Source organism: Sebastes fasciatus, chromosome 24 (assembly GCF_043250625.1).
Source record: "Sebastes fasciatus isolate fSebFas1 chromosome 24, fSebFas1.pri, whole genome shotgun sequence".
Classification (NCBI taxonomy): Eukaryota; Metazoa; Chordata; class Actinopteri; order Perciformes; family Sebastidae; genus Sebastes; species Sebastes fasciatus.
The window spans coordinates 9351594-9366351 of NC_133818.1; the positions used below are offsets into that span (position 1 = coordinate 9351594).

The 14758-nt window shown below is 41.2% G+C and overlaps 1 protein-coding gene across 2 annotated transcripts; it reads left to right on the plus strand.

Moving 5' to 3' along the window:
- Positions 1 to 1339: 1339 nt before the first annotated feature.
- LOC141762712 (uncharacterized) lies at positions 1340 to 13103 on the plus strand. 2 transcript variants are annotated; one of them, XM_074626724.1, is made up of 10 exons: positions 1340 to 1453; positions 4256 to 4417; positions 5214 to 5418; positions 5500 to 5773; positions 5929 to 5970; positions 6056 to 6138; positions 6227 to 6403; positions 7272 to 7371; positions 10003 to 11289; positions 12490 to 13103. In XM_074626724.1, exons 2-10 carry the CDS (start codon positions 4326 to 4328, stop codon positions 12495 to 12497), a joined length of 2268 nt encoding a protein of 755 aa, XP_074482825.1. In that variant the 5' UTR covers positions 1340 to 1453; positions 4256 to 4325; the 3' UTR covers positions 12498 to 13103. The 2 variants fall into 2 exon arrangements, with proteins under 2 accessions (XP_074482825.1, XP_074482824.1); XM_074626723.1 differs by lacking the exon at positions 1340 to 1453 and adding an exon at positions 2756 to 3030.
- Positions 13104 to 14758: the final 1655 nt, after the last annotated feature.

Here is a 14758-nt window from a genome sequence, read left to right on the forward strand (position 1 = left end):
ATCCGTTAGTCATCAGAAGGAGTTCATCAACCTCGACAGTCACACGGCGATCTGTTTACTGCCAGCCGGCCACGGTACAATCCCACTGAGTCTCCTTCACAATGAGATTACAAGATTACAGTAGGTGTGAACATGTGTTCACTGTGTGCTTAATTTCATTAAAACTCCCACTTAGCTGCCTGCTACTGCTCACTACTGTATGCAGATGAATCAAGATACTACTACAGGCTGCCCTGCGGCTAACATTTTTAATTTTTTCCAGTTTAATCTCTTCTTATTAACAGCCCAATCTTCTATTTTAATTTATTTAATCATTCAAATGTTCAAATGAACAATGTGCAGCATTAGCTTAGCTTAGAATGAGCTGTATATATTTACACGAAGCCGGCAGTCATGTTTCTACAGTAACCCAGTATGGACAAACAAAACACTGACTCTAGATAGCCACTGTAGCGCTTCTACACGCATAGCACATGGGAGAAGTTTCAGTTGGTTGCAATCTGCAACCACAGCGCTTGATGCCTCCAAATCCTTCACACTGCGCCTTTAAATATGATAATTTAAGTAAAAAGTGCAAAGTGGGCGACTTAAGTATTTTTACATCTTTCCTTTGAATGACAACATTTTGGTAGCAGCTCTGTGAGGCTATGAATGCTAATGTTAGCATGCTTGGTTGCAATCTGCAACCGCACCGCTAGATGCCGACAAATCCTACACACTGCACCTTTAACGCAACAGTTCCCAGCGCTTATGACCCCCTAAAACAAAGGTTTTCAAAAAAAAAAAAGCAAAGATTAGAGTCAAATTTTCTATAAAATCACCTTAAGACCCATTAAATTTATATCGTGAGCACTTGTGAGGGTCCCAACCCCCATGTTGGGAACCACTGGTTTAATGCACTCCAGGAGCTATTTTTGGTCCCAACCCCTCCCACGATGTGAATCAACTACTTTTACTCAATTAGTGATTTACTACGTTTCCCAGAAGGCCTTAACGGCCCTGAGAGGACATGAACATTCAATTGAGTCTGCCTGCTACAGTATACAGGATGATGGACTACAGTGTAGCTGATCAGCAGTGATTCAGCCAGATACTATAGATAGGATCAGTAGCTAATGTGGATTAGAGGCCTTTGTATAAATTGAGTGGTATACTCTTTAAACATTGATGTGGTTAGAGAGAGCTTTCAGATGGAGGACTGGTTCACCAGGTTACCTGATGCAGATACCCCCCCCCCCCCTCTCTCACCACCACCATCACCACCACCACCTCCCACAAAGCCTTCAGTACACAAACACAGACAAAGTGATGTCATATGACATGGGCAGGGCCGCCTGCTAAACAGGGATTACAGAGGAGAGAACCTCTCTGTCCCTCAACCTCCCTCCTCCTGACACTTCATAACACAGAAGAGAGAGAGCTGAGAGAGAATGGGACCAATCTGTGGACACAGGTGAGGTGTGGATGCATTTATATAATATGAATTGTAAGTGTTTGTGAATGTGGGAGAATGGAGAGACGCAGCCTTTTAAAAGCACTAATCCCTCTTACTGGAGAGACAGTGTAAGCTTATTTGGAACTCAGCATTACTGCTTGAGCAACATGGCTGAAGGCAGACTGCAAGGGCTGCATGGATCTCGTCCTGTCTGTGGATAAAGTTGACTTTTTACCGTGTGATTGTAGTATTAATCTAATAGTTGTTAAATATAGAGCAGGCTTTCAACCACTGAACCAATGATCCAAATGCTAATATGCTGCTCTTTTGGAAGAAATTATTTATTTAGGGTATTATTTAGTACATTTTAAAATGCATTCATTATTTTCTTTACATTTATTTTTTATTTATTTTTAAATGTATTTATTTATGCATTTCAACACTTATTTATTTCCCCAAACTTATTTATTTTATTCTTTTTTTATTTTATTCTTTTTTAACGTAATGCTAATGTACAGCTCTTTTGGAAGAAATTATATATTTAGCTTATTATTTAGCAAATTGTAAAATGTATTTATTTTTAAAAAAAATTATTTATTCAATCCGGATGTTTGCATGTTCTCCCCGTGTTAGCGTGGGTTTACTCCGGGTACTCCTGTTTCCCCCCACAGTCCAAAGACATGCAGGTTAGGTTAAATGTTGACTCTAAATTGCCCGTGGGTGTGAATGTGAGTGTGAATGGTGGTTACAGATAATGAATGAATGAATGAATGAAGAACAAACGTAGGACGATAAGTAGTGACGTCTCCAGTCTGATCTCGAACGCACAGCTAATAGGTACCCTATGTGGTTTGTTTACATGACGTAACAGAAGTGCATATAACGGATTCAGTATGGACACAATGTAGGAAGATGATTTTTATAACAAACAGTCCAAAATGGCGGCAGCGGCTGCAAAATAACACTAGAGTTTCGTCTCTTTGCCTTTATACTTTTGATGTCACCACAGACTGCATTCACAATACTGCAAATATTTAAATATTGTAATACTTTCATCAGTGGACCATAAGCTCAATCACTATTGTGTTACCTCCTTCAGCTATAGATAGTGACTAAACAGACATTTATTTATATGAAAATAGTGGCTTTAAATTTTGTTGCGTTGTCCTCAGTCACCTCCTCACGTGAGCGCGCGGATCAGTGGCACGCGCGTGTTGAGGGACAGATACACACAACTGTTTTGCTGGCAAGCTCCGGTGAGCTGCGACAGGAGGGCGTCGGCTTTAATCACACTGCGTAAAGCGGCTGTTCCTCCTGTAGTGATAGAGAACTACAGGAGGTCAAAGGTGAACACACAGAGAGAGGTGGTTAAATTCCTGGAGGGAGTCCTCGAGGAGTCTCCTCAACTTCACCTGAACAGAGTCGGACAGTCGGTGGAAGTCGTTCCAGAATTTTCGGTGGAACTCAGCAAAGTTGCAAACGTTCCATTTGTGGTTCTAATTCTGCTTTTTGCGACACTTTGGATACTTTTTTTCGTGAAGAAATAGTTCCTTTGGCGGATTTGGACTGTCCGGTTTGAGGAAGAGGCTTTTCAGGTAAACGATGACATTTGAATGCATCGGGTAGCTTACAATGTTAAAGATAGATTTAAGGCTTTATTTGGGCCAATAATAATACTAGGTTTACTATTATAGCTGTGATTATATGGCCAAAATAAAAAAATAAGTGACTAGATATATAAATAAATGTCATTAAATGTGACATAAATTGTTATTTCTGTTTTATTTTGCTTCTTTATTTATTCATCTTTGTATGAATTTTGCATGTATTTTTTATTTATTTTTATAATTATTTTTGAATGTATGTATGTATGTATGTATGTTTATTTATTTATCTATCTTTGTACTAATTCCCTTATTTATTTACTCTTCTGTTAAATTTTCTATTTATTTTTCTATTGATATTTTTGTTTTGCATTTATTTATTTATCCATTTATTTCTGCACGATTTTCCCTTATTTATTCCCCCAAACTTATTTATTTCTGTATTCTTTTCTCTATACATTTCTTTACAGAGTTCTTTATGCATTTCTGTCCTATTATGCAAATGAGTAATATTAAAAGTAATTTGTAATGCAAAGAAACAGTGAATTCTCAATGATGTGAGTATTTGCTGGTTTTCTTCCTCTTCTATGATGGTAAACTGAATATATTTGTTTTTTTTTGGTTGGACAAAAGAAGCATAATATGCCAACTTGGTCTTCTATTTTCTGATATTTCATAGACCAAATGATTAATCGAGAAAACTAAGAAGATTGTTAGATAATGAGAAGTAATCAATAGTTGCAGTCATACTGTGTAGGGGTGTAACCGTACATAATATTCACGGTTCGTTGTACCTCGGTTTTGGGGTCACGGTTCGGTCGCTACAATAGGGAAGACAAAGCAAATGCAGAAAATAACTTTTTTAACAGTTGCTAATAGGCTATAATTCTTACTTTAACAGCTAAGGCACTCAAATACTGGCATGTTGTCAGTAAAAAAACAAATAATTAACAAAAATAAAACAGAAATGTAACCGTGAACAATATATTTTTAGGTTTATAATGGGAGTTAGAGTCAGGCCTTCAAACCTCATTCTTGAAATGTTTTAGAGCAGCTGTGAGACATTTCACACCGGCACCAACAGTCATGTATGGACTGTATGGTGTTCCTGCTACGACGGCGTGAACAGCCTCAACTCTCTGAGACATTGTTTGGGTGTGTGAGGTCATGTGATGTATGTTTTTCCACTTACACTAATAACTGAAACATCTTTCAGACGGCTTACCTGACGTTGGGAACAACATCAGATCTGGAGAGGCTTTTGAGTTCTGTTGAGGTCCATTGAGATGGATGAGCAGGTGAATCCACTGGAGAGAGACCACTCTCTGTCTGTGGTTCTGCCAGGGGGGCTGGAGAAGAACGCCACGGTGCATGGAAGGTAGGCCATATTACAAGATTTTTTCATTTTATGTACAGCTCTTGTACAATTTTCATAGATACATTTACATGACCATAGGCAGTATGGCCTCTTAAAGGAAGGGTCCCATTGACTGTATATAAGAAGTGGACGTAGTCACCGTGACGTCACCCATTGGTTTGTGGACTGCCGTTTCGAAGCCTTGAATTCAGCATTTTGGCAGTTGCCATCTTGGTTTTTTGCAACCAGAAGTAAAACGAGAGGGTAGAGCTAAGTAGACCTGCCCTTTAATTCTTACATTGGATGTTAATGTCACATTTTTGATGCCCTGGTCCTGTCTTGGCCCCATGCTAGTTTAGATGGCATTATGGGAAATGTAGTGTTCTTTGAGCTTGACTCATATTAGGAAATAAAATCAGGACATCTCGGCCTCATCTGCATTGATTTATTTTTTCATTTGATAGGGCCATTCACAATTTTGCGTTTTCGCGTTGGCCACTGTAGTTCTTGTACATCCTTTGCACAAGGGAGAATTTTAAGTTGGTTGCAATCTGCAACCACAGCGCTAGCTCTGCCAGATCCTTCACACTGCACCTTTAAAGAAAGTCCCACATATTTATTTGTATATATTTAGAGATACATATTTAAATTGTTTTGCTGCCAATGTTTGGTCTCTTCCCTCTTTGCAAAGTTCTAGTTTTGTGATAAACGTGCACTGGCATACTATAATTTGAGAATTGTGAATTTCATAACAATGCAAGATCATAAGATGTAGTTTATTTATGGTGATTTTCTTTGAACTTCCTCCTCTTATTAGTAAACCAGTGATGGACTTACTGGTGACCCTTTGTGCAAGCTACCATTTGAATCCGTCCGACTACACCGTCGAGGTTCTGTCGCCTAACAAGAACAACATCAGCTTCAAACCCAACTCTCTTATCGGCTCACTGGAAGTGGACACGATTGTGCTGAAGCCCAAAGGGACGGAGGAAATAAAGATCAGGAGGCCGTACATGCCCGAGGTAAAACAAACTAATGGGAAATCAATATTGATCTTATTTTACTTTCATTCTGTAGTTGTATAAGAAAACTTGTCTTTGCAGGCATCTGTGCGTCTGTTGATCAACTACAATAAGTCCCATAAGACCGTGGTGCGGGTGAATCCCAGAGTGCCCCTTGAGATGCTGCTGCCGGTGGTGTGTGACAAGTGCGAGTTTCAAGTAGAAACGACCGTCCTACTGAGAGACTCTCAGTCCACAGAGCCGCTGGACCTGACTAAGACCTTGAATGAACACGGCCTGAGGGAAGTGTTCGCCAAAGACAGCGCTGCTAAGGAGCCCACTGACCACCAGCACCGACCCAAGACACCTGAAGCAGGTATGTTAGTGGTTCACAACCTTTTCTCTCATTGAGTAAACTGACGACTCTTGACTAGAGCTGTTAGAAAGGTGCCGAATAACGGTACAATATAACGGCTCTATATCTGTTCATACTGTTCAATCTGAGCTGATGGTGTTTTCTGTCTGAAGCAGCTGTCACGCCAACACAGGTCATCACACCACCTCCACTACAAGGTAACACATTCATGCACAGTCTCCGTATTATCCAGCCTCTCTGCTACATACTAATCAAGATATTGTTATTATTGTTATTCTATAGAGCTGCCAAAGATGGACAAGAAACAGAAGGACAACGCGGGATTCCTCAGCTTGTTCAGGAGAAGGAAGAAAACAGCTGGAATGGTACAGTGTGTTGTCCGCCTGCAGGAGCTGATATGTGGATCTATATTCTCTAATAATAATAATAATAATGATAATTTGCTCTTCGTAGGACGGAGCAGGGAGCGCGCCAGCTTCTCCGGGTCTCAGAGTGAATGCCCCGGTAGTCTCCTCCTCTAACACTCTGCCAGCAGAAACGCCCAAGAAGAGACGAGCCCCTCAGCCACCCATGGGTGCCTCAACGAGCCTCCCCAACAACCTCAGCAGCTGTCATGCAGGAGGCTCACAGGTGGGCTGGTGGTGGGAAGGCTTCTTCTTCTTCTTCTTCTTCTTCTTCTTCTTCTTCTTCTTTTCCACCTCTTTCTCCTCCTCCTCCTTCTTTTTCTCCTTCATCTTCTTCTTCTTCTCTTTTTCCTCCTGCTTCATCCTCTTCTTCAACTTCCTTCTTCTTCTCCTTCTTCTACTCCTCTTCTTCCTCGTCTTTCATCGTCTTCTTCTTCTCCTTCTCCTCCTTCTTTTCCTCCTCTTTCTCCTCCTCCTCCTTCAACTTCCTTCTTCTTCTTCTCCTCTCTCTCCTCCTCCTCCTCTTTGTTCTTTTCTTTTTCTCTTCCTCCTCCTTCTTTTCCTTCTACTTCTTCTCTTCCTCGTCCTCCTTCTTATTCTCTTTCTCCTCCCCCTCCTCCTTCTTCCTCGTCTTTCATCCTCTTCTTTTCCTCCTCTTTCTCCTTCTTTTCCTCCTCCTATTTCTTCTTCCTCGTCTTTCATCCTGTTCTTCTTTTCCTCCTCCTCCTTCTTTTCCTCCTCCTCCTTCTTCTTCTTCTCCTGCTGCTTCTTCTCTTCCCTCTCCTTCTTTTTGTCCTTCTCCTCCTTCTTCACTTCCTCCTCCTCCTTCTTTTTCTCTTCCTCCTCCTACATCCTCTTCTTTTTTCTTCCTCTTCCTCCTCCTTCTCCTCCTTCTTCTTCTCTTCCTCTTCCTCTTCCTCTTCCTCCTCCCCCTTCTTCTTCTTCTTCCTTTTTACTACTTCCATCAATCACATTTCAGTAAACTCTGGTGGAACATTAGAGCATGGGTCCCTCTCAATGTCTCTCAAACAATGAGGAAACACTGAAGTCAACGGGATGTCATTGAATGTCATTGTCTGTGTGTCTGTGTGTAGATATCTGCAGAATCCACCTTAAGGAGAACCAAGAGGAGGGCCCCACCTCCTCCCTGTGCTAACAACCACCTGGAGCTGCAGGCAGACACACAGCTTAAAGGTAACACCTTCATTCATGACAGATGACCTTTGACCTTCCATGACTGAGATCTAAAAAAAGGGCTACCAGATCCTGTGCTGGACCCATTTGAATTCTAATGATTGAGATCTCAGCCTGTCAACTCAATTAAATGGGTGATGATTGTGGCTATTTAAAGGTATAGATACGGAAGCCCTGAGAGGCCAGTGAAAAAAAACAAAACTGGTGATCCCTTTATAAGTGTGATCTAAATCGTTTTCACTCCTGTGTTTATGACTTAAGAACAGGTGAAAAAAAGATTTTGCCAGGAGAATCTTTCTAAGTTTCTTAAAAAAAATATCTCTAAACAAAGTGGGAAAAAGTTTTGCAAGGTGAAAAAAAAAAGTTTCGCCAGTATCATATATTTCTAAGTTTGTTTTCGCAGGTGAATTACTTTTTTTGCCTGGATCATTTTTCTATTTATTTATTTTTTATCTCCACGCAGTGGTGATTGTGGAGGCAGCATCATTGAAATGGCAGCAGATATGAAATATGCTGGTCGAATAATCCCAATTGACCTTTTACAGTATTTCAGTGGAAATCAAATGGGTTTAGAGTGGGGTGAATTCTTGTATCTGCCAAATCCTCACGGCTTCAGCCAGCGCCACACGAGGTCAAGTTAAATCAAGATTAAAATGTCAAAGCGAATACCATCAAATGGGAAGATTTAGCAGTTAAATCCAGCGCTGCTTTTTTATCAGTCAGAACAATTTAACCCTGTTCAGGGCAATTAAAGTGACCCGGAGAGCCTTGTTCATAGAACATAACTGGCTTCAGTCTGTTCCGAGATAAATCCCTCTATTGTCCAAGCTTTCATTCCCTTGTATTAGTCTGCCTGATATGCTTTCCCCACCTGGGTTCAGCTTCTCTCCTTTCTACTGATCTGACCTCACCGACTTGAATGGACAATGACCATTCTGTTATTAGACGTAGGTTATTAGGGATCTGTAATTATGTGAGAAACACTCCATTGTGCACTCTGGTTTAGAAAAAATCAAAGGCAAAGTGAAAGAAAAGAAAACTTTTCGTGTTCTAATTATCTGACTAAATTGCCCTCAGCAGTTTCAGTGTCTTGGTTCACTCCCTTGTTTGCTTTTGGCTGTGATAGTGCAACACACTGCTGAGTTGGTATCAATCCTAGGCTGGAAAAATAACTCCCAGCCAAGAGTTGATGAACACTTTCTTGATCCTGTCCTCCTACACTTACATAATCACGGACTGTGAGAGTTCAAAATAGCATTTTCACGTTTCACGGAGTCACATACTAACCGAACTGCAGGCTCGTGTCTAGAAGGTAACCCACAATTTGGGAAAAACTCTCGCAAGATGGTTAAGGTTAGGCATTGACCTTGAATGGTTGAAGTTAGACATTGACCTCCAATGGTTGAGGTTAGACATTGACCTCCAATGGTTGAGGTTGGGCATTGACCTTGAATGGTTGAGGTTAGACATTGACCTCCAATGGTTGAGGTTAGACATTAAATAGTTAAGGTAAGTTAAGATACTCTGGCTTTTTCATCAGTATGAGACTTAGCTGTAAACATTTTGGAGTTGTTTGTTGGAACCCTTTTAGACTGACGGTCGCTGCCCTAAAGCTGAGCTTTTTCTCCTCCCTGCTTCCAGACTCTGTGTTACCTGAAGGGGGTGATTGAGGGCTGCTGCTGCTGTCTCCTTTTCCTCTCCTCCTTCCACCGTCCCTCTTCCTCCTCTCCGTCCTCCTCCTGCATTGGCCTCTTCTTCCTCCTTCCCGTCTTAGTGGCTTTTATGGATGTCTGTCACTGTTGCCTGCTGCACTTAAATGCTATTTATTTGTCCTGTTTTTATTTTTGTCTGCTTATCTGTCATTTTTTTGTTGAAATTCTGTAATTCTTATTTTGTCTTAAGTTGTTTTTATGTTTTCCTTTCAATAGATTACATTTTGTAAACACATTTCCGTGCCTTTACATACAAAACAGAAGCCAGATCAACATTAGTACATCTATGAGCAAATATAATTTTTCGTCACCCCTTTGTGAAATGATACATTTTTCTTTTTTCCCAAAATCATGTTTTTAATGTTACATGTTCATTTCTTTCTCTACTATATCGTTCTTCTTATTGTATTTTCATGTTTGTAATATATTTATGTTTCATTACAATTCTTTGATCTTGGTTCTTCTGATGATTCATTTACAGATTTTTTAGAAAAACGTAACATTTATACAATTTTATATGCAGAGTTGATTCATTAATATTTAGTACTTCTCTTATAACAATAAAATTGGGAACAATTGTTTAAACTTTAATACTTGATTTTATTTTTAAAAATGTGTTTAGGTTTCTGAAGTTTGAATGAAAATTAAGTTTAAAAAAAAGGAATTTGCACTGAGCACCATATGCCCCTCAAAAATGTGATTTGTTCGAGAATTGAGTCACTGGTTCTTTAGAGCCCAGTATTCCCTGTGTTTCTTATGTGTTTGGGATACTTAAATGATAAATATTGTTGTTAAATGTGCTGAACTTCCATTGGAAATATAGCAATTTCTTTAAAGGGACATTTCTTAAAGTTTACTCTGTGGTATCAAAGTTTTAAGACCCTTAATTTGAATAATTCAGCCTTTCCTCTTTCTCCAGGGACTGTAGACTCCCTGATCACTGTGGAGGAGCTGAGAGAAAGCGACGAGTCAGACTCTGTATACCTATCACTACCCTCATCTTCATCAACACGTCCATCCACATCCTCCTTACGTCGATTTGCTCATCTCCATGAAGTGGCCGAACCATATCTGCCCTCGTTTCGAGGGAAAGACATATCCGACGCCCGCTGTGCTCTTGCTAAAGTCCTGACGTCCTCTATTTCCAAAGGAACTCTGGTTAAGCGTTTGCGGAACTCTGCCACCTTCCCAAAATTATACAACGGCTCCTTCACTATGCCGACGACTCCGAGGTGTTCAAATAACGGGCCTTTCTGTGCAAAACCTGAATCCTTTCGAACATCCAACCTCGCCACTGAGCATGAGTGGGAGGATCCCATACAGAGGAAGGGGATGACCACGTTTAAAGTGGTTCCCTCGAAGACACAGAAGTCCCACGATCCCGAACTCACCCTGGACCAGATAGCAGTACATGATAACCCTGAGAGCGAAGCTTCTCCTGAGCTCGGGAGAAAGACCGAGGAGGATCCGTGTTCTCTTGACAGATCAGAGACAGAAACACCTTTGCAGAGTCCAGAACCCTCTTCTCAGGAGATTCAGACTTCTCCTCCACCGGTGCTTGATTTAGACAACCAGGGTAGTCCAGGCTCACCTCTTTCTGAGGTCGGGGACATCGCTGAAAAGCAGAAGGAAGAGGATGAACCTGAACCTGAAGTCCCATCTGAGGTGACACTGGCAGTGCCGTCAGATTGCAGTGATGGAGAACCTACCATTGATGGTCAGATCAACTCAGAGGAGTGTCAAAGCCCCACTGGACAGTCCGAAAGTACAGATGTGAACCATTGTGGTTCATTAACTGATGAGGAGGAAGTGGTACCAGAAGAGGAAGAAGAGGACAACTATTTCCCTCCCCCTCCTCCACCTGTCTTCTTTAATGAAAACATAGAGGTCATGGAGGAGAAGAGAGAAGACTCTACAGCTTCCTCTTCGCCATCGTCTCAGCCACCAAGTTCGACCTCCAATGGGCAAACTAATGCATTCAGCGAGGACCATCAACATGAGCCCACCTCAGCCATGCATGATCAGCCTGCAGCTGCACCAAGACCTCCGGTCAAGATGAGTGCCGCCCCATCCAGATTTGCACAGGCGGTGGCGGCGGCTGTGCAGAGGTCCCGTCTCCGTATTGGTGGGAAAGGTTTAGGCCCTCAGGCCCCCAGCGGTCCACACAGTGCACTTCCCTCACCACCCCGGTCCACATACCAATACGGTCAGTACCACTGACCACTTCTTTTTAATCATGTAGCTCTAGAGTAGGGCTGCATGATTTATTTTTCATTTTCATTCATTTATTTATTTGATAGGGACAGAGCCCTTTAATGAACATCAGTATGAAATACAAGATGTGAACATGCCGGAGTTAGCAAAAATGCTCTACTACTCTAGATTTTCGTGCTGTAGCTTTGATTGTGATACAAACACACAGTAGTCCACTAACACTGAAACAAAGCCTCCCAAGAGAATGAGATCATCTGAAAAAAAGTTGTTTATGGAGAGAGTGTAAAAGCCCTGAAAACCTATAAGTGATAGGTCCTTCATGAACTGCCAAAGTTAGAACAGTGTTGATTATGACAATGACCATACCGCCCAGGAATAACTTTTAGTTGCATGTTTCCATTCTTAGTGAAACTTCACAGTACACACAACATTATTGAATGTTACTCAGAATGGTAAAAGAGGGAATAGACATGTATATTTTAGGCTTTTTATTGACATGGAAACAAACTGACATGGAGACACTGAATGCATCATGACAGGTATATTTCTGGACATTTTGATGTCTGACTGTCCATGACTGTGTGTCTCGGGGCCCTTTTCCATTCCTGCCTATAGAGGAAAGATATGATGTAAATAAGGGCTGTCAAAGTTAGCGCTATAATAATTAACGCAAATTTTTTTTTAACACCACAACGCATTAACGCAACTTGTGATTTTTAGGTTGTAGTGGGCTCAGTTTTGAAGCTAGAGTGAAGATAGTGGTATCTTATAAAACTAAAAAACCTAAGGAATCCTTTTCAAAGCGGTCCATTGACCACTGACCTCAAGATATGTGGATGATAATCACATGCAGTTTGGGTGAAGTTATAGTTAAGTCAGCACACTGACACACTGACAGCTGTTGTTGCCTGTTGGCCTTGAGTTTGCCATGTTATGATTTGAGCATATTTTTTTATGCTAAATGCAGTACCTGTGAGGGTTTCTGGACAATATTTGTCATTGTTTTGTGTTGTTAATTGATTTCCAATAATAAATATATACATACATTTGCATAAAGCAGCATATTAGTATTAAATACTTGACAAATCTCCTTTTTAAGGTACATTTTGAACGGATAAAAAATGTGCGATTAATATTGATTAAATATTTAATCGATTGACAGCCCTAATGTAAATATGTCTCTGTTTTGCAGGTGCCTGACTGGCTTCCTTGTCCTTGTTTAGGAATCTGAGCGAGGACACCAGACCTCCATTAACTTAAACAAAATGTCAGCAGAATAATTTCCAAGTTGACGATCTATGATTTCTTTTTTTATCTCTTTTTCTGCACCTTGTCTCATTTTAAGTTGGACTTTATGTTCACAGGTTGAACATTTTCTGTTTTTTTCTTCACTTCCTTTTTGAAATTTCATTGAAGATGTGCCAAGGCGGACACGAGGCTGACGCGAGAGCTTTTTGTTTGTGTAAAACAAAGAAATTATATATAATAGGATGAGTTTTCTCCCTCAGGGTGTACATTTTTATGCTGTATAACATGAAGAATGCAGTAAAACATGAACTCTGTTGCAGTTTGCTTTTTATCCACTAGGTGGCAGAAGAGTATTGTTTCTAAAAAACAAATAGATCCATTTGTGAGGTCTTTTTCATAATTTTTTTTCTTCTGGTTGATGCATCATAAGTGACACATTTTGTATCATTTACAAAGAAATATTGTTTTCAGGAGCATGGATTAAATTATATAAAACAATATTTATTTAACCTGTATCCATTTCAAGGATTTTCCCAGAATAAAAATATTTAATGGGAACATGAGAATTTCCTGTATTTCCAGAAAAAAAAAAAGCGATCCTTGTTGGAAGCATCAGTTTCATGCCAAGCATCTCAACACCTTCCTGAATAAACTCAGTCCACTTTGCTCACATGCACACACTGTTATGTCTTTAACGGACCCATACCTCAGGGCAACACTGCACCGCTATACTTGGGTGCCAAAAGAATCCGCACTACTATACGTATTGATCCAGCCCTGGCCTTGGAGGGAACAGCAAGGAGCTGTGCGAGGTAGAGACCTAGCCAGAACCGCCCGTGGCTAAAGCTCCACGTTTGCCAGGCCTGGACTGAGTGGGCTTGCTTCAAGACTTTTCTTTCTCTCTCTAACATTCCACCTGAGGAGAGAGAGAGGAGGACGGGTTGCTGGTGGATGATGGGAGGTGACCGTTGACCCTGTCGTGTTTCCGCGGCGCTCCCCCCAGAGGGGGCGCCCGGTCCTCAAGGGCACAGCCGTGTCACACTGCCGTTGTCATGGAGAATGCCATTACCGCCCCTAAGGGAGAGAGCCATGTCTAACGTTTTTTTTTTTTAAAGTGTGGAAAAAGAAACACATGCTGGAGAGGAGCTCTTTTTCTGCCCAAAGCAATGATATCCAATGTAAGTGACAACTCTGGCATTATCCTTCTTTAGCAGTGAAAGGTTGAATTTCAACCCGAGCCGCAGCGTTCATGATTATGCAGACAAAAGAGAGCCGGGTTTCTAATGCGGTGTAACATGAAATGCTACTCTTGTCATGTACATTTATGATCCAGCGCCTGACATATAAGATGCTATCAGAACAAAACAGACGACTACACAAAGAGGTTTTGGTTATTGTCTCGGGAGAGACGCGAACAAACAGGGTATTCAAAATCCTGGAGGACAACTTCAGTCCCATGAGCTCAAACTAACTGATGAGGAGGCCGTGGTGTGAATGTGAGATCACTCAGTGGATGTTAAAAACACCTGAACAAACAGGAATTGTTTGCCATATTTTTTTACTTTTGAGTGGAGATGTTAGAAGATATAATACAGTCACGTTATGATCATATTCATTCATTCATTCATTATCTGTAACCGCTTATCCTATTCAGGGTCACGGGGGGGGCTAGAGCTGATCCCAGCTGACATTGGGCGACTAACAGGGCTGACACATAGAGACAGACCACCATTCACGCTCACATTCACACCTACGGGCAATTTAGAGCCAACAATTAACCTAACCTGCATGTATTTGGACTTTTGGGGGAAACCGGAGCACCCGGAGTAAACCCACGCTAACACGGGAGAATATGCAAACTCCACACAGAAGGGCCCCAATTCTTATACATCGTCAAATCATAACAGAAGTTATCTCAAGACACTTTTCATATAGAGCAGGTCTAGACCGTACTCTATAATCTAAAGACCCAGCAAGAGATCCCCCATGAGCATGCATTCTTATGCGAAAATGGCCAGAAAAAAACGCCCTTAAACGGGTAGAAACCTTGGACAGAACCAAGGAGGGTGGAAAGAGGACGCGTCATATCTTTGGGGTACAACAAGTGCAGTTAAATCTGATCTGCACTTGCCGAAATTGAGTCAGTCGCAACGCCCGTACCCCATACAACAAAACCTGTGTCCGCCCTTGTTCCATCCTCTTTCAATAGGCCT